This window comes from Suricata suricatta, chromosome 4 (genome assembly GCF_006229205.1).
Source record: "Suricata suricatta isolate VVHF042 chromosome 4, meerkat_22Aug2017_6uvM2_HiC, whole genome shotgun sequence".
Taxonomy (NCBI): domain Eukaryota; kingdom Metazoa; phylum Chordata; class Mammalia; order Carnivora; family Herpestidae; genus Suricata; species Suricata suricatta.
In genome coordinates this window covers 139083857-139111400 of record NC_043703.1, presented here as the reverse complement: position 1 = coordinate 139111400, position 27544 = coordinate 139083857, and the positions used below count along the sequence as shown (strand labels likewise).

The following is a 27544-nucleotide window of genomic DNA, read 5'->3' as shown; positions in this document are numbered from 1 at the left end:
GTTCTGTGCCTGTTCATCCCATTGCACCCTCAAAGGCAACTGAGGAAGATGGGAGTTCAGAATAAGATAATCGGGTTTGCCTGACTGGACTGGAGGACACAGAAGAGGCTGGGCAGAACAGACCGTGCCATCCAGCAAGGTGGTGGAGACCCCAGGCATCCGTTAAGTGGAATCCCTCTCTATCCCGAGTGAGATGATGCCCTGCTCATAATTGGCATAGTTGATCTGTCCATCATCCCTGTCAGGAACCACTTTGGATGAAGTCAACTGAAAGGCAAAAAGTTTGGAATTGAGTGCTGTAGCAGGAAGTGTCACTAGAGCTTTGCTGGATGAAATGAGCGAGAGCAAGAGTCTGCAAAGTGTTACGTGGAAAGAAATGGTAGGATTTGACGGAAGAGTAAACGTAAAAAAGGAAGGACTGGGAAATCAGAAAGCAGTGCTTTCGGATTGTGGAGTGTAGAAGGAGGACAGCGCGGTGCTTTCCTTAGTGATGGCAAGTGTGCAAACAGAGGGATTTAATTGGAACATGATGGGCAGGTTGAATTTTCAGCTGATGGAATGACACCCAGTTGGATATGACAGAGGTTTGATCCGTGGAAAGACCAGGCTGGCTTCAGACTTTTACTTGGAAGTCCCTCTTAGAAATAGAGACGGAAACTTTGAGACTCGCTGGCTTCCACCGCAGTGTTTATGAAATAGGAATAACAGTGAGATTGGTTCTTGTCATGGAACCATGTTTTCCCTTTCAGAACAAATAGAAGAAACCGATGTCTACCAGGATCTGTGCTGGGAACATCTGAGTGATGAATATGTGTGTAGCCGGCCTCTTGTTGGCAAGCAGACAACCTACACCGAGTGCTGCTGTTTGTATGGAGAGGCCTGGGGCATGCAGTGTGCCCTCTGCCCCATGAAGGATTCAGGTGAGCCCTCATCCAGTTCCTTGTGCCAGAGGCCTTTGGGAACTTGGAACCTGACAGTTCTTTGACTTCTGTGTCTTCATCGTCACTCCTGATTCCTTCCTTCCATCAGAGGTGGGAATAGGTAGGGTGGGTGGGTGGGTGGGTGGGTGTGTGTGTGTGTGTGTGTGTGTGTGTGTGTGTGTGTGTGTGTGTGTGTGTGTGTTTGTGTGTGTGTGTGTGTGTGTGTGTGTTTGTGTGTGTGTGTGTGTGTGTGTGTGTTTGTGTCTGTGTGTGTGTAAGAGCAGGGTTGAGTAAACATTTGGCTCCTGGCTTACCCCCAGTCCAGACACAGTCATTAGTTTTTGAAGCCTTCTTTCCATTTTCCCCAAAGAATGTCAAATGACTCAAAGAAACATAATGCAACTTAGCAATTGGTAGCATAGGTATTTAGAATTTATATTTCCCGGTACTTCCTTTTTTTATAGTCTTTCTCATGTCCAACAGTTTCTACTTAGAACAAAAAGTATTAGACGCTATAGAAAAATCTGTCCTGGTTTTTATGACAGCCTCTTTGTGAGAGAGACCAAAAAGGGGAAGAGAGTAAAAAGTAATTGCAATGTGTGTGAACAAATGTCCTTTCAAGTTTTAAGTCTGAGGATAAACCTTTGCTCAAGTGGGAAATGCAACAGGCTAGGCTCTTGCTTTATCCGCTCTCCCTGTGTTGGGGGAAGACCGCGAGGTGTGGAGTCTGCGCTATCCGGTGACTGCCGGCGTGTGCGCTGACTGCCGGCGTGTGCGCTGACTGCTTGCTTCTCTTCTTACCTCGGCTGCCACTTAAGTGCTCTTGAAAGGAAAGCCCTTGAAATCGAGTGTTTACTGTATCATTTTGTCTTTAGCTATGATTTCGATTTGTTAAAGCCGGAAAGATACTGAGTGGGTATAAAGTGAGGGAGTTTATAATGAACAAATTCTCAGAAAAGGCAAGAGTGGATAAAATGCTTGAAAAGAGGAAATGGCATTGATTTCTGGATCATGACAATGCAACTTGCGAGCTGTTTTATAGCTTTTCAGATTGGCAATTACTTAAACCCAGTGTCGCGTAAAGAAGAAAATGATTTGAAATGCCTTAAGAGAAAAAGGACTTGCAAAGGATAAAGAGCAAACACATAGAAAAATAGATGGTGATAAAAGTCGCCCGGTGCTGGAAAAAGGCGGGTTCTGGGGCCTGACACGGTGGGTCCGGAATCCTGAACTGCCCACCGGGAAAGTAACTTCACCCAGCCCAGCTCCTTTGTCAAACAGAGGCGTTGATGTCTACCTTGTTGGGTTGTTGAGGAAGGGGAGGGTGTAGGTAGAACAGGGACACAGGGAGCGGTATAATTACTATGACCTCTGTCCCCAGGGGCAGATGCCACAGGGAGAGGAAAGCAAAATCCTTAGGACGGGAGTACACCGGGGTTGAGTCATTTTCTCGCAGTACTCTTATATCTCAGATCTACTGTATTTAGCCACTGATTTTTATGGTTGATTTTTTTCCCCAAAAAATAACATAGACCCCTTCTAAAGCATTAATCAGAGAGGTTCTGTCCCTGTCCATCTACTCCATCACAATTGAACTCTGCTCCTCCTTAAAGATGTTCATTTTTTTCCTTTTTTTAAAAAAATAGTTTATTGTCAAATTGGTTTCCATACAACACCCAGTGCTCTTCCCCACAAGTGCCCTCCAGCATCACCACCACCTCTTTTCCTCCCTCCCCCTTCCCCTTCAACCCTCAGTTCGTTTTCAGCATTCAATAGTCTCTCAAGTTTTGCGTCCCTCTCTCTCCCCAACTCTCTTTCCCTCTTCCCCTCCCCCTGGTCCTCCATTAGGTTTCTCCTGTTCTCCTGTTAGACCTATGAGTACAAACATATGGTTTCTGTCCCTCTCTGCCTGACTTATTTCGCTTAGCATGACACCCTCAAGGTCCATCCACTTTCCTACAAATGGCCAGATTTCATTCTTTCTCATTGCCATGTAGTACTCCATCGTGTATATATACCATATCTTCTTGATCCATTCATCAGGTGATGGACATTTAGGCTTTTCCATGATTTGGCTATTGTTGACAGTGCTGCTATGAACATTGGGGTACATGTACTCCTATGCATCAGCATTTCTGTATCTCTTGGGTAAATCCCTAGCAATTTTATTGCTGGGTCATAAGGGAGTTCTATGGATAGTTTGTTGAGGAACCTCCCCACTGTTTTCCAGAGCTGCTGCACCAGTTTACATTGCCACCAACAGAGTAGGAGGGTACCCTTCTCTCCACACCCTTGCCGGCATCTATAGTCTCTTGATTTGTTGATTTTAGCTGCTCTGACTGGCGTGAGTTGGGAAGTATGTGCACTTTAAATTTACTATATTACTCTGAAAATATCGTGCAAATTTGTACTCCCCTTGGCTGCATTTGAAATGCCTCCTTCCTCATACCCTTCTACCTTTGGATATTCTCAGTGTTTAAAATTGTTTTAATTATATGAGTGAGAAGGTATCTTACATGCACCTCCCTTATTCCTAGGGAATTTGAGTATTTTTTTGTTTATAGGTACTATGGACTTCTTGGTCAGTGTTTATCAGATCCTTCACCCATTTTTTGTCGGACTTGGTGTCTTATTAATTTTTCGGAGCTTTGTACATATTCTCTTCACAACCCCCACATTTGGGTTGTGGTATGTATGCCTTTATAGAGGTTCTGTACCTATTTGCATTTTATTGTGTCCCTGTTCTGATATGATATTAAGTATTTACTGCATAGAAGCCTGACAGGCCAGAGCCTTTGAAAGTCAAGTTTAATTGACATAGCTTTTGGAAGAATAGCCAAGTATTTTGCCGTTAGAAATGAATTTTAAAATATTGCATCCATTTCCTTTAACCTAACAAAACATTTTTAAATATAAATCTGAACAAACACATGTGAACAAAAATATACGTATAATATTTGTCGGAGAGTACGAGGTACCAGGAAAAATATGGTACCCATTGGCAAACTAAAAAAATAATTAGCATTGATAATTATGATACACTACATAATTACAATAATTAGCATTATAATAATCTTGTAGTTTACAGATGCACAGTACCCAGGATAAAATCTCCAAAATGAATCTCTAGCATATAGTCAATCAAATCTTCAAAATCAGTGGATAGGAATACGTTAGGCAGCCCAGAAGGAGTATTTCTGTTATATCATTAAATTAGGGGCCTAGAACTGTACTGAGTTCAGAATAAATCCACAGAGAAGGTCCACAGCAAAGGTTTCCCGGAGGTCCTCTGACCAGCTGCCATTGCCTCGATTGGCACCTGACAGTTGTAGTTATACCTGCACCAGACCATCCTCCACTGAGCATTTCTGCTGGAGTGGAGTCGCTAAGGGAGCCAGAGCATAGAGATCAGCATGTGGGCTCTGGAAGCAGGGTGCCCGAGTTTGAATACTTCCTTTGTATTGGCGACTTCCTGTCTATGCAACCTTGTTACATTGTCTCTCCTTGCCGCTGTTTTCCCATGTGAAAGTAATTTCACCCGCCTTTCAGGGCTGCGTTAAGAATTGAATAAGGTGATACATGAACACCTAGAATAGTCTTTGACACATTCGGAAGGTACTAGCAGCTGTTTCTGCTTACTGCCAAGGACCTAGATCAAATGTGTTTTCAAATGTAATTGAAATCCAAGGATCTTATAAAATACACGATTATCTACTAGCATTGAACATGAATTAAGGACAGACAAATGCAGAAGTAATTGCTCTCATATAAGCCTTGCTTTCCTAGACAACTGCTTTGTAAATACCATTGGGCATATCAATTCACTGTACGTGGAGAGCTTATCAAAAAGCAAAGTGTGGTTTCTAAGTGCAGAGGGTGGGGCAGGATTCTGCCTTCCTAGCAAATCCCAAGATGATGCGCATGCGACTGGTCCTCAGACCACACTAGCAAGTTTCTAAAGACACCTACGAGTATCCACCTTGATTTGGTTAAAACCTACTTTCACACTGTTAGTAATTTTTCAAAGAGGAAACAAACAATATGTGAATTTTAAAATATGTTTACTCATAATTTCTGTCCTTGAACCTTTTAAATATGCCGTTCATGAATATCTTGGTAGTTGAAAAGGACCACATTGTCTATTGGTTAATATAAGCACTGGATAAATCCCAGCCTGTCGGGCACTGAACCTTCCCGTTTCCCTAGTTGCTCCGAGCTGCTTTGGGGAACAATTAGTTACTGATGGAAACGGTGCTGGAGGAACTTGAGGAATAAATCGTAGCCCTTGTCATCGGCTTTGAGCATTAAAGTGCAGTGTAAAGTAAAGCTCTGGCTCTGGAACAGGCTTTCACACTTCTGGTGCAACAGGTCATGGGCACTAATTCTTGTGAAGGCAGCAACTAGATCTGAGAATACTGGTAGTTGGAGGAGGTCGGAGTGGCTGGTTCAGTAGTGTTCTCCAAAGTTAGATGGCGTCGTGCGGATTGGTGCCACATGCTGGGGAAGTGAGTGGAGGGAGAGGGCTTATACCAGGACAGCTGGACATGAGGGGAACTGCAGAGCCCTACAATCCAGTACATTTCTGGGGCTGCTTGGGACCCCACATTAATCCTCAGCTAACGTGGGGTCACCAGACCAGACACCGGGCATTCGCAGAGATTCCAGATGAGGGAGGGAGGCCCTGCAGACGTGACATTGGACGATTTGTTAAAGTCATTGTGCACCTATAGCCTCCCATCCTCAACCTCTGAAGGCCTAGGCTCCCCTATTCCTGTTCTGGCTCCTCCTCCTTTCCTTCCCCTTCCTATGCCCTTGGATGTTGCCTGATTTTAAAATGTTTGAGGGAGGGGGGCTGAACTGCCTTGGGAGGACCCTTGAATTTGAGTTCTTTATCATAACATATCATTCCAGACTCTGGGAGAAAAAGGTGTTTGGAAAACCAAGTCAGGGAAAACAAATCAGTTTATCCATGTTATAAGCAAGACTTAGAGAAACTAGAGCTTTAGAGCGAGGTGGAAAGGTTAGCATATGGAGAGGCGGTGTCTCGTCAGCTGCCATCACAGTGTGGCACTCTGGCGGGCGTACTAGCCATAAAGCAAGGCAGTCATCCTTCCTAAATAGAACTTAGCGATACCTCGCACAGAAGTAAAATGAATTTTTAATATTTTTAGTACTACCCTTGAAAGCATAAACTTCAATTTTTGGGAAAATGTGTCTATGCAGTACAAGATTTATAGGATGCTATTATCTCATGGAAATAAAAATCCATTAATCCTTATGTGAAAGAAAATTAGACACACTTGAATACTGGAATAAATCTAAAATACCCAGGGCTCCCAGTGTCTGTGGCTATATTGTTAAAATAATTAGACTTCTGTTAAGTAAATTGTTAAAATAATTAGACATATTGTAGGTAAATTGAACATAAAGACTTAAAGTCTTGATCTAAAACTTTGAAGTTAAGAAATTTGATGGGACACCTACTGTGTTGAGAGAGTGCCACCTATTGGTGGTATGATGTACTGCACCACAGGTGTTGGACCCTCTGAAGTACTCTTCATGAAAGTCAGGTGTACAAAGGTGAGAGTAGTTAAAACTCTTAAGGCAACTGGCGGCACAAAAGAAACTGTCAAATGCTTAAAATATTTGTAAAACACTCATACTAGTCAAAATGCATAGGAATGGTCCTCTCAGTTTTGCTGAGAGAACAGTTGGAAGATGCAAATACATAGAAACAGTTGATGCAGAAATTCTAGTTCTGGGAATACTGATCATGCTTGTACTTGAGTGCCGGGGCGGGGGGGGGGGGGGGGGGGGGGGAGACGTAATCATTACAGCTGAAGAAAAATTTGAAATCAATTCTGTCATTAGGGAATTTGTAAACTGTTACACGCAAGATGCAATCAGCAATAAGTACCATGTTTGAAATGCAATCTTAAATTATTTATAGTTTGCCTGCTTTCAGTTTAAGTTAAATTACTTACATATTCCTTCCTTTATTCATTATTTACTGCACACCTGCTATGCACTGGCCAACAAATTTTGGAACAGATGTACAGGTTGTATTACATGAAATGTGAATTTTCATTCTGTAAAACTAATATAGCATACAATTATGTTACTAAATTAGAATTGTTGTTTCCTAAATGCAGTCACATCTAAGCATGCATGTGATACCCTTAATGCCTTTATGTAATAAATTCACTATTTGCTGCAACAGCAAATTTTTAAAAATATTTTGCAAGAGCTACTCTACCCCCAGTATTTTCATATGCTTTTGCAAAAGTGAAAGACCTTGGAATCTGTTTTTGAACCATTGAGCTAGTGATTTCTTCCATATCCATGCACAGCTCTTACATTTCCAAATATCTCTATATAAGAGGTTTCATAATATTCTTGGAGGTGTGAAGGAAGACAGGGATTTGAGTCATGGACTGAACTTGAAAGAAATATCGTAAGTGGGCAGTGGTTGCAAAAGCCCTTTCAGCAGTCATGGTTTAAAGGCTTTTCCAAGAAATATGTTTCCAAAGAATGTTAATAATAACTTTGGAACATCGTCCGTGTGAGGCACAGTGAGTGGTCACTGCCTTTGGTTCAGGCGGTCCAGGGGTCTTGTTCCATTTCTGGCACCACTTCTGTTGATCACCCTGGACAAGTTACTTCAGTTTCCTTTATCCAAAGCTGAGAACTCTTGTGAGCTTAGGGTAATTAATACTCTCTGAGTACGAAAGCATTTATCATTTTGATCATAGATCCTGAATATTATGATTAAAGAAAGTGTAGCTGTTAATAAATTGTAGTGGGGCATTAAAATCACTGGAAAGATATAAAAGGCCTCCTAAAATGTCTGGCTACCATGCTTGCACACATACTGTACACCGTATACACGTGGAGTGGTAAGTGGTCCAGTTCTTTGGGACGTAATTCTTGGTATCCATGAAACTAGGTTGGATTGGACACCGTATGGAACGGCAAGTGAGCGATTTATGTGGTTTCTTATCGAAAGGGTTTATTTACTTAGAAAGCTTCCTCTTACTTCCTCCAAAAAGGAGTGAAAATACTTTTCTTACTGTAAAAGGACGACTGGAAAATAAAGTTTAATAGCGAATTATGCACAGATAGCTTTGTGATTGAGTCTTTACATTTCGCTTGTGAAATGGCAGTAGCAATAATAGGTCGTTTGAGGGTTAAATGTGATAAATGCATGTGAGATGCTTGGATTACGGTAAAGGCTTTGTAGGTGGTAGCAAATCAAATCCTGTTCCAGGAGGTGAGTTGAGCTAATGATTGTTCCGTGCTAGAAGTCATTTTTTAAAGGAGGCGTGAGTTAAAGACAATGAATGAAGCATTGGAAGAGTGTTTGGGGACTAGCCGAGTCAAACAGCTCTGCGGGACCCCAAGAGAAGCTGGCTCTTCCATGCCCCCCAGACTCAGAGCTACGAGTGTCAGGAAGGGAGGCTTTATGGCTGGAAAAGACCATTTCATGTTGGCTTTTAAATGAACGTTCAGTGTATTCAATTTACTCTTTATAAACAGAATATTTTACTTGAAAATTAAATGTTTATAAATGTTCAGAGTTTTCCCTAAGAATTTAAGTTCAACCTACACATTTTGTCATTCTAAGTCCAAAATTTTTTTTATATAAAATAAGATTGATTTTTATTTTGGATGAATGTTTAAATATAGCAAGGAACAGATAAAATTTTCCTTGAGAGTGTCTTCTGTATCAGAACTGTATTAATTAAATCTCTGAACACTTTGGCCTCCATTTATAAATTTTATGGGGCACCTGGGTGGCTTAGTCGTTAAGCATCTGACTTTGGCTCGGGTCATGATCTCACAGTCCGTGAGTTCGACCTCCCCATATCAGGTGAGCTCAAGCGTCCCTTCTCTCTCTCTCTCTCTCTCTCTCTCTCTCTGTCTCTCTCTCTCTCTCTGTCTCTCTCTCTCTCTGTCTCTGTGTGTCTCTCCATTTCTTCCTCTGTCCCTCTGTCCCTCTCTTTCTCTGCCCCTTCTGGGATTCTCTCTCTTTCTCTGCTATTCACTCACTTATGCCCACTCTCTCTCAAAAAAATTACAAATTTTATGTATTTGATTTTCTCTCCAGCACTTTAAATACTCACAAGGGCAGCCCACAGTCCTAATAAGCATTTTTTTCTCTCCTTTTTTTTAGTTTATTTATTTATTTTGAGAGAGAGAGAGAGAGAGAAACAGAGCATGCGTGCATGCACATGCTTATGTTGGGGGAGAGAGAATCCCAAACACGCACCACACTCAATGTAGAGCCCGATACGGAGCTCGATCTCCCTAACCATGAGATCACAACCTGAGCTGAAATCAAGAGCTGGACACTTAACCAGCTGAGCCACCCAGGTGCCCCAGCACTTCCTTGAGGGCATAAGCACCTCTTCTAAATCTTAATAAATCACACTTAAAATGCAGAAAATTGAAATATTTAATAAATTTAAACACTGATTACCAACCTAATCAAGTTCTCTTAACTCTTTTTCAACATAAATTCTAATCAAAAGGCAGCTTTATTTCAAAATAAAATCCCAAGGTCTGCCTGTCCAATTCTCTATGATACAGTTCTTATAAACATAAATATATGAAATAATGAAAATCATTCCAAAACCTTCATAGAAAACTATTACTATTCTAGACTTAATGTACATCATTAATAGCAGAATTTCCATCTCGGGCCAGCTGAGGTCACCGGATGGAAAAATTCCCGACTGGGATGGTCAGTTATTGGAGAACAAAGACCGGCATGTGGGACATGTGTGCTCAAGCGTGAGTCTGAGCATCCGTGCGTGAGATGATGGTCACGTCCCCTTACTCCCATGTCAGCGGGGACCACGAGTGCTTCTCATGTTACTACGTTTGTAACTAGTATCTTCCATTACAGGGACTCGCCAGGGAGTAGTAATAGGGCGGATAAAAGTAATACATAAAAGCTTTCCTCCACCTACGCATGACCTCCCTTAAGAATCATATGCTTCACGGGGCGCCTGGGTGGCTCAGTCAGTTGATCGTCTGGCTTTGGCTCAGGTCATGATCTCACGGTTCATGGGTTCAAGCCCAGCATCGGGCTCTGTGCAGACCGCTAGCTCAGAGCCTGGAGCCTGTCTTCAGATTATGTGTCCCTTTCTCTTCCACTGTTTCATGCTCTCTTTCTGTTTCTCATAAATAAATAAGTGAAAAAAAGCCCCCCCTTTTTTTTAAATCATATACCTTCTCCCCAGAGGGATGTGCTCACCCATCCAGATTCCCTACGACCCTGATGGCTTGAACTGGTGACAGACTCCCCTTGTGTCTGAAGTATTAGGGTTCTTTAGAAAAATGGACCCAATGAAAGAGGGATTTATTGACTGATTGATTCATTCATTATAAGGAATTGGTTCATGTAATTATAACGGCTGATATAAATTCCAGCTCTGCAGGGAGGGCTGATGACCTGCAAGGCTTGAGCGGAGCCAAGGCTCCAGGTGAGAGGCCTTCAGGCAGGAAGAGCTGATGCTGCAGAAGAAGCCAGAAGGCAGTGGACAGTGTGCTGGAGAATTTTCTCTCAGAGGAAGATCATGCTCTTTCCAGAGACCCAGTGAATCAGTAATTCAGGAGTGAGGGAGGCCCACATTGTGGAGGGCGATCTGCTCTAATTCAGGTGCACCAATTTAAATGTTAATCTCATCCAAAACACCCTCATAGAAACACTCAAAATAATGTTTGACCAGCTATATAAGGGCACCCTGTGGCCTTGCCTAGTTGGCGCATGAAATGAGCTATCACAAGTGGGATTGTGAAACGTTAAATATTTGTATTTTGTGGGTCATTTGCGTTGTCTACGACCATCATATTTAAGGAAGGACGTTGGTTTTCAGTTTCGAGAGGGGCAGGGAGGTAGGATACTTAACACTTAGCCAGGTCCCCAGCTGGACTGGGCTGTGACAGCAGGCCAGGGCCTCTTTAAGCACGCTGTGCGGGACATTCAGGACTTGAGAGAAGGAATAAGTAGAGAAGGATGAGTGACAGAGAAGCTGATACAAGTAGGAGGGTCAGTGCATCAGGGGAAGAATACTAGAAATGAAGCTTTCTGGAATGTGCTTTTTAAGAATATTTTTTAATGTTTATCTGAGGGGGGAAAGGGGCAGAGAGAAATGGAGATACAGAATCCGAAGCGGGCTCCGGGCTCTGAGCTTTCAGCAGGGCCCGAATTCACGGGCTGTGAGATCATGACCCGAACCAAGGCCGTGCCAGGGCGCCTGGGAGGCTCCGAGGGCTGAGCATTCGGCTCTTGCTTTCTGCTCAGGTCATGATCTCCTGGTTTGTGAGATTGAGATTCTTTCAAGCTTGGGATTCTCCCTCGATGTCAGACCCTCCCCTGCTCGCACTCTGTCTCTCAAAATTAAAAAAAAAAAAAAACTTTCACAACCACCACCACCACCACCTTGTCTTTGGCAGGTGCACTGGACAACAAGCAGAACCAGGCAGGTCAGGCACAGTCAGGTTAGGACCATGTTTTATAGTCGCTGATTTAAAACATTTTACAAAAAAAGGAAACCTGGTTTGCTTTCAGAGTAAGGACAGTTAAAAAGGCGGGGAGAACCCAACCATAATGCAGGGGGGAACCTCCATTTCCTGCTCTACCGCACTCTCCAGCACTCTGGAGGCGGGTCCTAGAACCAGCTGCAGTTCCCAAACCCAGTTCCCTGGGGTCAGAGCCAGTGAGGGTTTGGAACACCAGCTGCAGAGACCTTCCTATACTGCAAACCAGAGTCTTAACTACTCTGAGAACTGGTGGAAGCCGTGGTCTCCGGGGCTCCAGAACAATTAGAGAACAGTTACATGTGAGCAGAATTTGAGAACACGATTGCCAATTGGTGTCCTGAGCACTTGTGAAATTTTAGTTTGTGAAGGGCTTGGACTTCCTGGAGTCACTTGTGCTCGGTGCTTATTTTTTCTAAAAGCTGTACTGTACTGAGGTGCTAAGAAAGGATTGGGCCATGTTCTTAAATAACATATGCCGAATAGAGAGTAAATTTCATTATGACTATAGTCGCACTGATGCCCCCTTTACTCTTTCTCAGTTAGGGCCAAAGTAGAGAAATTAACACGTACATTAGAATGAACAATCTGATGACAAAACATTTTTAATTAATAAGCGATTTAATTCATCTAAGAAGAAAGACTGTTGTAGCAGTTTACGCTGTCTCCCTTGAAATCAGAGCTGACGCCTAGACACCCAGTTTCTAGAAGCACCTTTTCAGTGTTTTAACTGTGTGACTTGCTCTTTCGTGGACATTTTACCTTCACATATTTTAATAAACTTTGCTGCTGTTAGCATTTTTTTTCCCCTCTTCGGTGACCAGGACAGCTGAAATGTACTCTAAGAAGAATGAACGGGGCTGAGCGGGACTGTGAGAAGATCACTACCCATAATTGTCTAAAGCCCCATTTTATGTTTGAGATTCTGGATTCAAATAATACTATGTTTATTCTGACCTTTTCTTAATTAAGCTTATGAGACAGCTGTGGCTGGAACAGAGCTGCTGGCTACCGGTGGCTTTTAAATGCTGATCTCATGGCCAGAGCAGGCCAGCCTGGCAGAGAAGTTTAGGGGAAGCTTATCTACGCTCCCTTTGTGCAGCACACGGATTGTGCCTCTGGTGAATGGGAGAAAAGCATCTAGAAAATGCTTAGAAAGCTGCCACGTTCTTGTCTTTGTGTTGACACAAATCTACAGGGAGCGGAAGCTTGGGAGGCCATTGTTTTTGCCCCCTATCAATAGTTAGTATCTTAAGAAAGAAGCAGATTTCAAAAGACTTAACCACTGAGTGGATTAGGACTCAGCATGCCTTCTTTATGCTTCCTTCTGAGACTCAAGTCTCGCTGGCAAGCAGAGCTGCTCTGAACAGTTGTGCTGGTTGCACACTGCTCAACCCTAGAAGATACCATTCACATGGTAATCTGTGAGCACCTACAAAGTATAGCTGAAGAAATCCCTTCCTGGAGGAAGAGCTGCCAAGACCATATATGCTTCTGAATAAATCCAGAAGGGAAGGTAAAAAGAGTCGTTTCAGATTAAGATAAATCGCAACGTCTGGAAAAATCGTAAAACTGAGTTAGGGATCTTAAAATAGTTCAGTGTTCCTTTGTAATGTCTTATTTCCTATAATTGAATGAATAATATTGACTGTATTTAGTGTTACTTTAGTATTCTACTTATTATCTAGAACCTGGTCTTCAAGTAATAATGGATTCAGCAGTATCTTTATCTCATAACCTTGAGATCTATACTTTAGAATATTCATGGAGAATTTTGAATCAGCAAAGCAAAGCTTTCTTTGCTTCCCAACTTAAATAAACAAGGTCAAAATAATATACATTAAAACCCAATTATATTTACCCTTACATTTTAATAATTTGTTTTAGTAAAAGTAAAGGTTATAGTTTGAGAGTCTATCCTGGCTTGCCTTTAGAATATCATCAGACTTCTCTAGACCTCCATTGCCTGAGCAGAAAAGTGAATGAGAGACTGACATTACAGATGTAAGACGGACTGCTCACAACGCGCTAAATTCCATACTTGTCCATCATTCTGAAACCACCCAGGGGAGCTCGCTGAGTGCTGTAGTGGCACCTCGTGGCGATCACCTCTTCTCCCAACCACAAAGTTCCGTGACGAATTGTCTTCTCTAGATCCTTCAGCCCAACAGTAAAAACTTCCTCTTCAGGATCATAAAATACGTAAGCTAGGAAGGATCTCAGAGATCAACTAGTCTAGTTTCCTCATTCTACCAGTTAAAATTAGAAAGGTTAGGTGAACTCTAGACTTAATATAAAAAATTTTTTTCTCCTGTCTTATTTTTCTTTTTCGACTTTGTTTTTTGAGGTGATGTTCACATAGCATAAAATTAAGCATTTTCAAGTGAACACTTTAGTGGCCCTTTAGTACATCCACCATGTTGTACAACCTCCCCCTTAAGGAAGTACTTAGCTCCTATTTTAATTCTTACTTGGTTGGTGGAATAACAAAGACCGAAACCAGGGCATTCCTGATATATAATAGTTAACTGATTTTTACCAATTGTGGTCTTCTCAGATCATCACTTCAGAGTGGTATTTAAAGAACAGGAAAGAAGGAAATAAAATGATTTATCTGCCCTTGCATTCAGAAAATGATGAGGTAGAACATTTTAGAAAAACTAACATGCCGAACTTTCCCCTTGTTTGTCTGTTTATTGTATTCTTCAGCTGTCTCTCTCATCAAATCCCCAGAGGTTACCTCGTTCCCGAATTCCCTGGAGATTGCCTGAATGTAAGACTTAACGATGTATTTCCAAAGCCTGGGTATTTAGAAACGGGCAAACCTTTTTCATGCAACCCTTAATAATAAATTCATAAGAAATCAATCATTATTTCAGGGTTTTCGTGTGTGGCATGATTTAATGGCACTACAAGTGCATAAATTTTGAATCCAGGTTGTAGAAACCAAAGGGAGCCTCCAGTTTTTGGCATTCATACCCAACAAATCTGTCTCTCCAGTAGAGTCTGGCTAAATAAACAGCAATCTGTTGGAAGTGCAGGGAGTGACTGGATTTGGAAGGGCAGCATTAGGTGACTGTGGCGGCAGGGGGTGAGGAGGGAGGCTCAGTTGGTCTGTGGCCCATGAGTTTCCTTAGAGCATTAACATTTACAGGAGTCCCACAGAACATAAACCCTGCCAAGACTTTAGACTTCATTACTTCCCTGTCCTCGACAAGTACAATTTAATTGAACATTAAGCAATTTGATCTCTTTCACCTAATAAATCGAGCAAATTCAATAAACATAAATCCTGCTAATGATAGAGCTGACCCTGGTGGGGCTGAGCTCATCAGCATTCATAGTTATTGCTCTCCCTGGAATTTGAGTCACAAATGCTTATTGCTGAACTAAGTACTTACCTGGTGCTTAAGGTCTAGGGAGTGGATTTTATAATTTTCCTTTTGCAGGGTTGCTGAAGGGCAGCTGGGTTTGCAGATAGACCAGGCCAGCTTCAAATCTCTCACCTAAGCTAGCACAAGTTACCCTAGAAATCAGAAACAAAAGGAGCTAATTACAATGATTTCAGAGGGTGTTCTGAGATTTCAATGAAAAAAAAAATGTATGCAAAAGTGCACAGCACCTGACACGTGGGAACTTTGTAGTACATGTTAGCTGACTTCCCCGTTTCACCCACCGCTATTCTTTCTTTCTTTCTTTCCTTTTTCTTTCTTCCTTCCTTCCTTCCTTCCTTTCTTTCTTTCCTTTTCTTTTCTTTTCTTTCTTTCTTTATTGAGAGACAGAGAGAGACAGCACGAGCAGGGGAGGGTCAGAGAGAGAGAGGGAGACACAGAATCTGAAGACAGGTTCCAGGCTCTGAGCTGTCAGCACAGAGCCTGACGTGGGGCTCAAACTTACGAACCATGAGATCATGACCTGAGCTGAAGCCGGACCCTTAACTGACTGAGCCACCCAGGCGCCCCTACCCTCTACTCTTCTTTAGCAGAGATCTCTAACAGCCAGTGTTGACATGGTACTGTGTTTCCCTAAAGCTTTCTTATCCATTATATATGCCTGTGACTGAGTTACCTCCCTCCTCCTCTAGTTGGCCTCCTTCCCATAGAGGCTCACCTCCAAGGTCAAGCCTTCCCCAGCTCGTCCTGGTGACTTTCTCTATGGTCCCGATGAACTATTGTATGTGTCACAGTGTATGTACCTTTGTCATAACATCATTATAACCTTGCTCTCTCCCAAATACCACCCTGCCCGTGATATTCTCTGCATCTGGTTGAACGAACGAGTCAGTCACTGAATGAAACAATGACTTGCCTTTAATATCACAAAGACGGGTACCCTAATCCCGTCCAGGATGAAGTTCAAAAAAATACGTTTAGTCCAAGGAACTAGAAAGTAGAGAAACAGCACTAGAACCCAAAACCCTTGGCTCTGAGTCGTTTTTCTTTTTTAGTGTACTCTGTTTCCTCTCACAGCGCAGCAAGTTTTAGTATCTGGGAAGCAGGTGACTGCCTTTTCGCCAGATACTGTGGGTAAAATTTTTTTTCTGAAAAGAACATAAGTAGAGAGACACCCAAACAGGTAGCCAACCCACCGGGGGTAGACTACTGGTAGCATGAGCTCTTTCAGGTTCTTTTATGATCAATGCTGGATGGTATTTTCTGTAAATGGTTCCCATTTTTCTAATCTCCTAGCTTTCACTAATTTCAGTCAGACAAATGCCCATTGTCCTGCTGGCTCCGCATGCACTGGGATAAATCCCAATTCCATTCTGCCCGTCCTCTTCCTTCATTTCCTGGCTGTGCGGCTGTGTTTTCCAAACACCATCATCAATCCATAAGACGTGTGGAAGTCTGCAAGAAAAACACCTGGTCTAGACACTGGAGCAAAACATGACCCATTTTTCTTAATGCAGAAGAATTGGTCCCTGTGTCTCCTGTATTTGAAAATAATAACTTCAAACGTTGGAGCCCCGAGATTTTAGCCTTGATGTGTGGAGAATGAAACACAGTCTCGTCTTCATTTCTGAAAGCAGCTGAATTTAATCTGCCTCAGTCAGAACTAAAACTTCACCTCCCAGTTTCTGCACATGCCAGAGTGGCATGGTGACATGTGACTGTCCAGACCAGCCCTGCAGATGTGTCTGTCATCAGGAAGGGAGATTTCCTGCCAGGATATAGTGTTGTGCTTCCCATTGCTGCTGACAGCAGAGGCCCCAGACCCAGTGGCTCCAGGGGGTAATTTTTAAACTTTTTTTTTTTTCAATTTAAAATTAAAATCAAAGCAGCACCATCTGTCATAAGAATCTGCCATGCCAGGGAAAGGAGTGTGATCAATGGCCTGGATCTTGTTGAGACCACTTAGTGACGGTGTCCCACACCATCCCATGTGTGTCTTTTCATAGCTTTGATCCAGAGCTTAGCATTTGTCCTTGGGGAGGTAGAGAATGCATTGAGGGGGGAGGCTTTGAGGTGTGAATATTTCCATTTCCTTTGGCCAGATCCTGGATGAACACGTTGTAAATGGTGGCTCAGACATGGTATTTGCCTCCCAGAGTCCAAGCTCTGCTAAGCAAAACTATCCTTCTGTATCGGTCCCCAGACAACTAGGCGATTCATAGTTGTTGATGTACTTAAGTAGAGGGTGTTTGGGAGAAGGAAGAAGACTCTAGGGAGAGTATGTGTTCATCCCGCATGTTGAGCTAGGTGTCATGTGCTCTCCTGGGAAGTTAGGGATCTGCTTTTCCTGGGTTCTGTGCTCTGCCAACCACGATTTACCGTGTCCCCCCCAGCCAGAGTGTAACCATGCCCCAGCCCTTGGGATCACCAAGGCTAGAAAGGGCTCTGGTTGTGGCTTGGGGTGTGCAGAGGCCCAGCAGGTTCTAGAAATGTGTGTATGCCCAGGTAATGAGGAGGATGCCTTGCTGAAGACAGAAAATTCTGTGATATTCCAGTTGCTCCCTCTGGAAGATGATGAGAAGCCTGTGTGCCTGAGACACCTCTGAAGGACTCAGGCACACAGTAAGAATTGTTGAACATCACTGTCCCTTGTACTCTGAGTCCTGTTGATCTGGTGTTAAAATATGCTGTTGCTCTCATTGCCTGACCGAGTAATTATATTTGTCAAGGCAGTAAATGATTTCATCCCCACTTGTTTGAGATGAAGTCCATGAAGACATCTTGCTCTGTTTATTGAGCAAGAGTTTCTCTCCATGTATTCAAAAATTTTTTTTGATGTTTATTTATTCTTGTGAGAGAGAGAGACAGAGCATGAGTGGGGAAGCAGAGAGAGAGAGAGAGAGAGAGAGAGAGAGAGAGAGGGAGACATAGACTCTGAAGCAGGATCCAGACTTTGAGATGTCTGCACAGAGCCCAACATAGGGCTCGAGCTCCCCAACTGTGAGATCATGACCTGAGCCGAGGTCAGATGCTTTACCAACTGAGCCACCCAGGTGCCCCCTCCATGTATTTAAAAACTCCAAATAATCTTGAAACAATATTTTAAAACATCTAGACAGTGACCTTGATTACTCTTAATTTACTGTACATGTCATTGCTCTCTTGACAAACTAACACTGAAATCGATTCTTTGACTGTCTTTGAAAATCCTTATTTATTTGCAGTGTTCAGTAGGGACTTAAGAGATTTTTACCTATGAGAGAAACCAGAACTTCTGTTTTCTTGATGATTCGGAATTTATGAGCAGTTCCGTAACAGTATCTCATTTTCGTACATCAGTAACACAGAGGTAGGCAAACCAGAATTATTATCCCCACATGACAGATGTAGAAACTGAGGCCTGCCCCAAATAGCTAAGCTGGGAAGTAAATAGTCCAGTCAGGGCTTGAGCCCCAGCTTCTGCCTCCAGAGCCCATGTTCCTTCTGTTACCCCATGCTCCCTTCGCCCTTGACCCTGGTCAAGAATGAGAGCAGATGCGCACAACAGGAGGGGCAGCATGGATTAGGGTAGACCCATCCATGCTCCCAGAAAGATAACTCAAAATGTAGCGCATCTTCAAATAACAAAAGAGCATCCATTTTGTGCAGAAATAATGTTTTGAAAACTGACCAAAACTGTTTTGAAATTGGACTGATTAATGTGTTAGAGAAAGTAAAGCAGCAAAAGACAGTAAGTTCTAGACTCTTAAAACTACATGGCTGAGGAAGAAAGGAGGGGAAGGAAGATACGGTGGGTCCCTGAGGTCTCACCCCCGTTCCTCTGCCCTGCTCCCCTTTACCAGCCTGGGTCCCGTCAGAAGCCTTCCTTAGGAACCGTCTGATTGTTCCCCCCACTCAGCTTACAGCTTCTTCCTTGATGCCGTTGGGAATCCTACTTGTCCGAATTTCAGGTCAAGTGCCACCTTTTCCAGAAAGCTCTTCCTCTTCTTCACTCTCACATCTGGGCCCTTTCTTTTCAGTGCTGGATGGTGAGAGCTTGAAGGGTAGGGACCGTCCTGTTTCGTGGTGGAAGAGAAATCGTCTAGGGGGAAGGACCCAGGCCTAAGAGCCAGAACAGCCCCCCACGGCCCTGTGTCAGTCGACAGCCCAGGACCTTGAGTCTCACTGAGGCTTCCCCCACGGGCATATGTTGGACAGGACCATGCTCAGCCATCTCTGGATTTAGTTTGACAAAATAAGAACATGAACTTATTTTTAATATCTCCTCTTGATCACGGCTGTTGCTTGGATATAAAATATTGAACAGTCTCCCTTTCAGATGTGCAACGAATGTATATTTTTTAAAAAGCCATGAGAGAAAATGACCTCAGCTCTTGAAACTTGTAAATATTTCAGCAATCTTGCTCTCACAGGGAGATCCCTAATTCTTTTTCAAACTCGAAGCAGAACTGACAACCACTTGTGTTCTCTTTGCTTCCAGTTGTGTGTGGTTTTTTGCGGGGAGGGGTGTGAGTCAGGAATCTCTTTTTCAGGTTCACCTGTTTCTTTAATGAAATTAATATTTCTTATGGAATGGTTTCATGCAAAAGTGTTGGGGTGTCTAGGATCCGTATGTTGTTCCTGGAAGGCTTCCACACAGGAGAATTTGAGGAAGGGGCAAACATCACCCTCCCTATCCCGTGTTCAGGGTCTTTTCTGGCCTTGTGCTTGCTTTGTGCAATTCTAGGAGAGAATTGTGACACACCTCTGAGTCCTTTAAGTGGGAGTGGGGGGGTGAAAGAAAGCCTTAAGCGTTCACACCATTGCCCTAGTGCATTTCTTTAATTTCATGTGTCACAGAAGGAAACAGAGAAAAAGTCCCCCGATCTGCGGTCCAGGCAAATGGGGTTGCTGCCTTGTGTGACTGTCCCAAGAGTGTCCATCCAGTCCTGGGGCCACCAACTGGCATCTCACAGTTCTGGCAGAGCTGCTGAAGTCTGGGATGCCCCAGGATTTCCGCCATATGCTAGATAAATCTGTGGGCGGTATATTTCCATACAACATGTATTTAGAACATGAAGCCATCCCCTCTGAAGCTTTCTTCTCTAGACCTGCCACGTAACTCTGCTCCTCAGCTCAGGCAAGGGCCTGGGCCCGTGAAATGCCTTGAAATCTCAGTAACACAGGAACAAATGCAAATCCAATATCCCCCAGGGTAGTTGTGTCCTTGTTACTGTAATACTACGTTCCTACAGACCAGGCCTCGATTTTAGAGTTACAAAAGTTGTTCTTAAGTTAAAACTGGTGCCTACTGACATCCTCGGTTGGTTGCGTCTTTTTTGGATCACCAGAGATAACATCTTTTCTGTCTCTTTTGAGTGAAAACATACCAGTCTGTAAGAATGACTGTTCTTTAAAATGGTAACAACCTGATGGTATCAGATAAAACCGTCCTTCCAAAAGGCCTGTAGCATTCTGAGCTCTGGCTCACTTTTCAGTTCCTCGCTCTCCTGGGATACGTTCTACCAACTGTTCAGCTACTGTTTTTGGTCTTTAACGTAGAGTCTTAATTATGCTTTGTAGCATTTCATCGTCCTTAGGTGAATACCGCTCCCATAAAGAGTATGGAGACAAGGCCTGGGGTTGGTGGGCGCGTGTGGGGGAGACAGGAGCAGGCGGTGCACGGTGCCCGGGCGGTTTCTGCTGCTCTGAGCGGTGAACCGGTGTGTCTGGGGGCCAGCACACAGTGACGACGTCTCACATTGCTTGTCGCTTCCTTCTCAGACGACTATGCCCAGCTGTGTAACATCCCCGTCACGGGACGCCGGCGGCCATATGGACGGGATGCCTTGGTTGACTTCAGCGAACAGTATGCTCCGGAAGCTGATCCCTATTTTATTCAGGACCGTAAGCAAAAATTTTTCAATTACATTGAAACTAAAGTGACTGAAGGTTAGTCAGTGGTTCTCAAAAAGTAGCCCCTGGGAATTTGTCAGAAATGTAAGCGTTCAAGCCCCACTCTAAGAGCTGCTGAATTGGAAACACTGGGACGAGACCCAACGGCTTTATCCACACTCTGCACGCTGCTTCTACTTGTTCAAGTTTGAGAAATGTTAGGTCAAATTATTGGCATGTTGGAGGGTTTGCTGTTATGTTTACTTTCTTGAAAGTAAAAAAAAAAATTATCTTCTAAGATCCATAACAAAACAAGGGCCAGGGTTGTCTTGAAAGCCTGGTTATAATTGACATCTTTTTTCATATAAGGAAATGACACGTTAACTGTACCAAGTTGATCTTTACAGGTATTTTAAAGTAGGAGGTCAAAAAAATCGCTCTTCTGGTCAGAAATTGTTAGACTCCATTCATGATGGAATGTGTTAAGTAAGAAATGCGTGGTGGCTTCTCCTGGACTTGGGCGCAGAGTTTTTCTGTGGGAGATGGGAGTGTTCCTATGTGAACCCTGTTCCCGTTTAGGAGAAAACGTCTGAGGGGCACCTGGGTGGCTCATTCAGTGAAGTGTCCGACTCTTGATTTCGGCTCAGGTCGTGATCTTGGGGGTTTGTGTGTTCAAGTCCTGAGTTGGGCTCCGCAATGTCAGTGCAAAGCCTGCTTGGGATTCTCTCTCTCTTTCTGCCCCTCCCCTGCTTGCACATGTACTTTTGTGCGTGAGCGCTCTCTCTCTCTCTCTCTTTCTCTCAAAATAAATAAACTTAAAAAAAAGGAGGAAAGGAAGGAAAGAAAGAGAGAGAGAAAGGAAGAAAGAAAAGAGGAGAGGAGAGGGAAAGGAAAGGAAAGGACAAAAGAAAAGAATAAAAAGAAAAGATAAAAGAAAAGATAAGCTGTCTGAGGGCATTTAACCGGGAGTGTCCTGGATGAAGTGGAAGCCACAGCTTTTCAGACTCACAATGCAGTGTTGGTAAACAGGTTGTCTCCTTTCAAGACTGGTGCCAGGGGAATGCAGTGTCCAGCTGCCCTGTCTGAGTCTCCCAGAGGGGCCCTCCTTGCAGTGTGCGAAGCTACACCAGATTTTCAAGACGGAGAGTCGCCGCAGGCCAGGGGGTTGGGGTTAGGACTTGGGAGGCTCTAATGAATGACCAACTGCAGTGAAGCCTTTTCTTTCTTGTGGTCCTGTTCCCTATGACGGAGACACGCTCGCCATGACCTGGCTCCTGAGGGCAGCCGGAGCTGTGTGGCTAATTTGGCCCTGCTTTAGTCCCGAGTCAAAGAGTGTTTCCTTCCTTCCTTTCCCCTTCCTTCCTTTTGTTTTTTGATGGGTGCATGCCTTGATCATTCAGCAGAATTAAGAGTGCTTCAGGAGCTGCAGGAAAACAGCATTGTATCAGTCCAGCCAAGTTCATTAACGTGTCCCAGTGTATCCCCCTCCCCCACCCCCAGGTGTAGAACATTCCCAGCATCCAGGAGGTCCCTGAAGCCCTTTCCCAGCCAGGGCCCTCTGCCCCCAGGGTATCATAACTTCTAATACCTTGGATTATTTCTTTTAATCAACAACATACAACCATGCACTATTTACAAAATAGTGCACATTCACTGACAGGTGTAACACAGGGCACTTACAATTTTTGCCCTTACCGGTGACTATGCTAAGGGTCAACCAACATTTACCTAAAAAGGAAAAGGAAAAGAAAGGGAGAAGAAATATGAAGATTGAAAGAAGGCCCAGCTTGCCTGCCCCATAAATCCAAAATAACAGGTTAAGTCTATACGCAACAGTGACCCAATCCCGCTAGCACATGAGAGTCCAGATTCCAGGAATTTCCATGTTGAAATGTTCTGGCTCGCTTACTTTCTTTTTTAATGCTGACGTTGCTTCAGGACTCTTTTTTAATTCACTACAAATGTTAAGAAATAAACATGTTGGTGTCACATCAATTTCCTCTTTAGCAACAGAGGAAGCTGAGATGCAATCTTAAGACCTCCAGAACTGGCTAGATCAGTGGCCTTTAAACTTATTGCAATTTACGAGAAATAACTCCTCCTTCCCAGACCAGGAGCGAGGACTTTCTGGCTCCGCTAAAGAAATGATCGTATTGGGTGGAAAGTAATATAGAGGGAAAGCTGAGATTTCTTAATCTCCTGCCTTCTGGTTATTTAAGAAAGTTGAACTGGTAGCTGAGGGCAGTTTTTTAGTTACATTAAGGCAGTATTTTATAAAAGTAAAATCCCTAGAGCGGAAATCAGCTCTGTCTTGTAAGGGTCTAGAGAAAAAATTTTTTAGGCTTTAAGGCAGCTACCTACCTTCAGCCCTACTGGGGTATCATGAAAACAGACACAGGCAGCATGTCAGGGAGTGTGTGCCAGTAAAACTTTATTTACAAACAGGCAGACCGCCACATCTTGGGAAGGGGCTGTCCTTTGCTGACTCCTGTAGAAGTGATTTTGGGAGTCTACTTGATGTATGGGTGTAGAATTTTTCAATATTTAATTTCATGTTTTAATTTCTGGAATAATAAGAATTTTTAGCAGTTATAAAGCCAAAACGATTTTGACATGGTACCTGGAATTTGAAAATATTTTCGTGGATTAAGACTTTGTTTTCTTAAGTATTTCTCAAATGGCTTTGGGGCCCTGGTGACCTATTCTTGATGGCCTGTAAGTTTTTTTCCCCTTCAAAATTTTTAAAAGTGCCTATCATGAATGTGTCAGTTTTTAAAGTCACTGAGTTTACCTTACAGCCCTGTATAAGCAATGATATTTTGCTGCCCCCTGCAGTTCCACTGGAGAATTACTTCAGAGGCCAGACCAGAGTTACGGCCATATTTTAAGTTTTCTTTTTTAAGCCTATAATGTGATGAGGTTCTGAAGTGGGGAAACCCACATCAACAGTGTTTTTGTATCAACATGGACTTATGTATACAGCTTTTCTTTCTAGAAAGGGACTACACACTCTTGATGCCTTTTTAATCTGTCTTGATATTACTGAACGATAGCTCGGAATCAGTTTAAAGATGCCTGAACTATAAAAAGAGTCAAACAAGAACTTCTTTGTTTCCTTAAAAAAAAGAGTTTTGGCTTTCTAAATGTAAGTAGGATGTACTTTTCTCATTTATCAGGATGTTTTAAGTCCCTTTTACTGTCTTCATCCTTTGATCTCCCGAGAGCCCTTTTGGAAGACTCATTCCAAAGCTAGAGCAAACAAACACACAGTACATGGCAAGGCCAGCCCAGCCTTCCACTGCTTTCTGGGGAACTCCAAGTGAAAAACCACCGCCTGAAACTCTCCTGGATGTTCTGAGCAAATGTCTGCTGACCTGTGATAGTGGCTTCCATCGGTTCCATCCTGAACGTTGTTCTGACATTTGCCCTACTGAGAACTCAGGAAATTTGGAATTTTAGATAAACACTTCTGTTTATTAAGGACAAAACCAAAAACCATACTTTATCATATTTTGTGCTTTTAATATAGAACATGAGAATTCAAGATGTGGGGCTACTAAGGTACAAATAATATACAAAGCATTTACTATCTTTTGCACAATGCTGTTTATAGATATATTCAGTGTTAAATTTTACTAACTTTTAGACATCTGAAATAAGTGTCTAAAATATGTATGTATAATGAACCACAACCTAAATAATTATAAAGTCTTTTATAGGAATTTTTTGTTTATTTAGATTTTTTTTGATGGGGTGGGCAGAGAGAGAGAGAATGAATCCCAAGCAAGCTCCACGCTGAAAGCGTGGGCTCAGTCTCCGAGCTGTGAGATCACGAACTGAGCGATACCAAGAGCCAGATGCTTAGTCAGCTGAGCCAGCCGGGAGCCCCAGTAATCATCTAGTTTTAAAAGACAGTGAAAGAGGTTACAAATTTCTAACCTGGGTCCTGTCTTTTCTTTTCTAGGTTTTTTAAATAGCTTCGAGGAGTTGCAGGCCGAGGAATGTGGCATCCTCAATGGATGTGAGAATGGCCGCTGTGTGAGGGTACAGGAGGGCTACACCTGTGACTGCTTTGATGGGTATCACTTGGATATGGCCAAGATGACCTGTGTTGGTAAGGATGACGTGTGCCCTCCGGGAAGTTACTCTTTCCCCGAGGTCCCCTGTGGCCAGATCTCTGTTTAGGAAGATGAGGAAAGTTCTGGAGATGCCGGTGACGGTGTCACAACAGTGTGGATGTCCTTTGAAAGGACAGGACATTTTAGATAATTAGTTTGACTCTTCTAACTTTAGCTTTTGACTCTGCAGCAAGTCCTAACGTAAGCATAAGGGAGTGTAAATGTCTGGGAAAAAAATACAACTTTTATGGTAATCATTTTGGAGAATGTTCCTCCACAACTAACTCTCTCTCTCTCTCTCTCTCTCTCTCTCTCTGTCTCTGTCTCTGTCTCTTGCATTGCCTTTGCTTCTATTTTTGAAAGACTGATAAGCAGACATTAATTCTTCCTCACGTGCTCAATGCTGTCTTCCAGGGCCTGGACCTTGAATTACAGGGTTTTCCTATTTTGGTGACTCTACCTTTCCCTCCGGCAGCAACCCCCTTCCCCACTTGAGTTTTGTTTGTTTCTGTCTGCCGTAGGTCTGGAAAAAAGTAACCTGCGTTATTACAGGTGTTTCAAGTGCATTTCTTTCCTGTGGAAAGAAATCGGAGAAGGTAACTGGAGCCTTTACAGGGGCAGCCCCGAAGGCTCTCTGATCACTCGTCTGGTTCTGTGCTGTATTCCCCTGGACAGATCTAACCGTTTTTCTGTACCTGTGGGAAGGAATTTAGAAGTAGAAACATGCCTCTAGCGTTCTTGAGTTTTGACTCTAAGAGGTCAAGCTGACAAAACATTCCTGTTGTGTTAAATAACAGGGAAGGACCTTCTAGAGCCTCCCGGATCACCTTAACCTTTTTCAGATTGAGAAAGGCTTACTTATCTTGCATGTGGTTGCAACCGACAATAATGAGAAAGACCACACAGTTTCGGGGGAGGGGGAATGTGGGGGCGCAGAGAGCAGAGAACAGCCCAGCCCTGTTCGGGCCCAACGCCTCGAAGCCTCAGGTAAGCTGTAGGTTACAGTTCCTCTGGGAGTGACACTGGAGCTTCTTCACCTGCATGGTTTGGCTCATTGCAGATGTAAACGAATGTGATGAGTTGAACACCCGGATGTCTCTCTGCAAGAATGCCAAGTGCATCAACACTGAGGGTTCCTACAAGTGTGTGTGTCTGCCTGGCTACGTACCTTCTGACAAGCCCAACTACTGCACCCCGTTGAATACCGCCTTGAATTTAGAAAAAGACAGTGACCTGGAGTAAAAGAGGATTTACATAACCCAAGCCCATATACTCTGCACTGTGTAAAGGAAAAGAGAGAAATGTATTATACTTGAGACATTGCACCTCCCCCAGAAGGCCGGAAACGCGGAACCGTCACAGAGCTGCGCATCCTCAGAAGGAAGAGGAGAGGATCCAGTGTGAGCCTGACAGGTGTAACAGACCAAATGGACATTTCTCTGAAAAACCAGTATATATAGTCTGTTCATATGTAAAATTCAGCAGAAGAGAGGCAGAACAGTGCTGTTATTTTAAACAGAAGGTTGTATTATGATGTTTTTGTTTGTGTTTTTGTTTTTTTTTTACTATTGCTTGATTAAATTTGGCATTTAAATAGTGGTGGAAATATTTTATATAATTTTCATTTTTTGATTGCGCAGTTCCTTGGCTACTGTTTTTCTTCAGAATTTTTTTTCAAGCTCAAGGGCACAAGTCTTTGATAAAATACTGTTAAACTGTATTATAAGTATTGTTACACAGGGTTATGTTATTCCTGGTCTGAAGCATTTTAAAAATCCAAACTGTCTGTCCTGTGGAGCAGGCAGCGATTTTGTCTCAAAACTTTTATAGGCATTTGGAGGAAAATACTTTATCTTTACGGTGTATCGTCTGATTTTAATGTCCATTCTTAGCCAAGCTGCTAGTAGGCATCAATTGGATCCTTTCCTGCATTGAAATGAAGAACTAGTGAGCTTACGTTAGTATCGTGATGTGTAAAGTAAGCCCAGTAAAATTTTTTGAAAACTTGATGATCCCAATATATTTACCATTGTATGTTAAAGCAAAATAAATCACCATTTTTTTAGAAAAAATTCTACCTGGGAGTAACTGTCCATGAGTACCTGTTGTATTCCCCTACATCTCATTTATTTCTATGAATGGTTCTCTAGTAACGTAAAGTCTTTTACAGGTTAATTATTAAATTTGTTAGATTTTGGTAGGGACTGAATTGCATCCACCCCCGAAATTCATATGTTGATGTCCTAACCCTCCAGTACCTCAGAACCTGAGTGTATTTGGGTCTTTAAAGAGGTAATTAAGGTTAAATGAGGTCTTTGGGGTGGGCCCTAGCCCCATCTGAGTGGTGTCCTTATAAGAAGAGACAAGGACAGACACATACAGAAGGAAGACCATATGAAGACTCTGGGAGAAGACAACCATCTCCAAGCCAAGGAGAAAGGACTTAAAAGAAATCAACCCTGCAGTACCTTGATCTCAGACTTCTAGCCTCCAGAATGATAAGAAAATTAATTTGTTGTGTAAGTCACCCAATCTGTGGCACTCTGTTATGGCAGCCCTGGCAAACAGGACCCAGAGAAAGATCACAGCTAAATGCCCAGGAACCGTGAAAAACATTTGCGAGGTGCTGATCCCTGATGAATACACGTCTATATGGTTATGCAATTGTTCGAGGGAGTTTCAGAACCCATTTTTT

General features: G+C 43.0%; 1 protein-coding gene across 1 annotated transcript in view; it reads left to right on the top strand.

Moving 5' to 3' along the window:
- LTBP1 (latent transforming growth factor beta binding protein 1) overlaps positions 1–26926 on the top strand; it is a 224719-nt gene extending 197793 nt beyond the window's left edge. Inside the window, exons 27-30 of the mRNA XM_029938555.1 lie at positions 750–920; positions 20621–20743; positions 24696–24845; positions 25910–26926. Of these exons, the coding sequence (XP_029794415.1) occupies positions 750–920; positions 20621–20743; positions 24696–24845; positions 25910–26091 (626 nt within the window). The 3' untranslated portion in view covers positions 26092–26926. The remainder of the gene's footprint in view (positions 1–749; positions 921–20620; positions 20744–24695; positions 24846–25909) is intronic.
- The last annotated feature ends 618 nt before the right edge of the window (positions 26927–27544 follow it).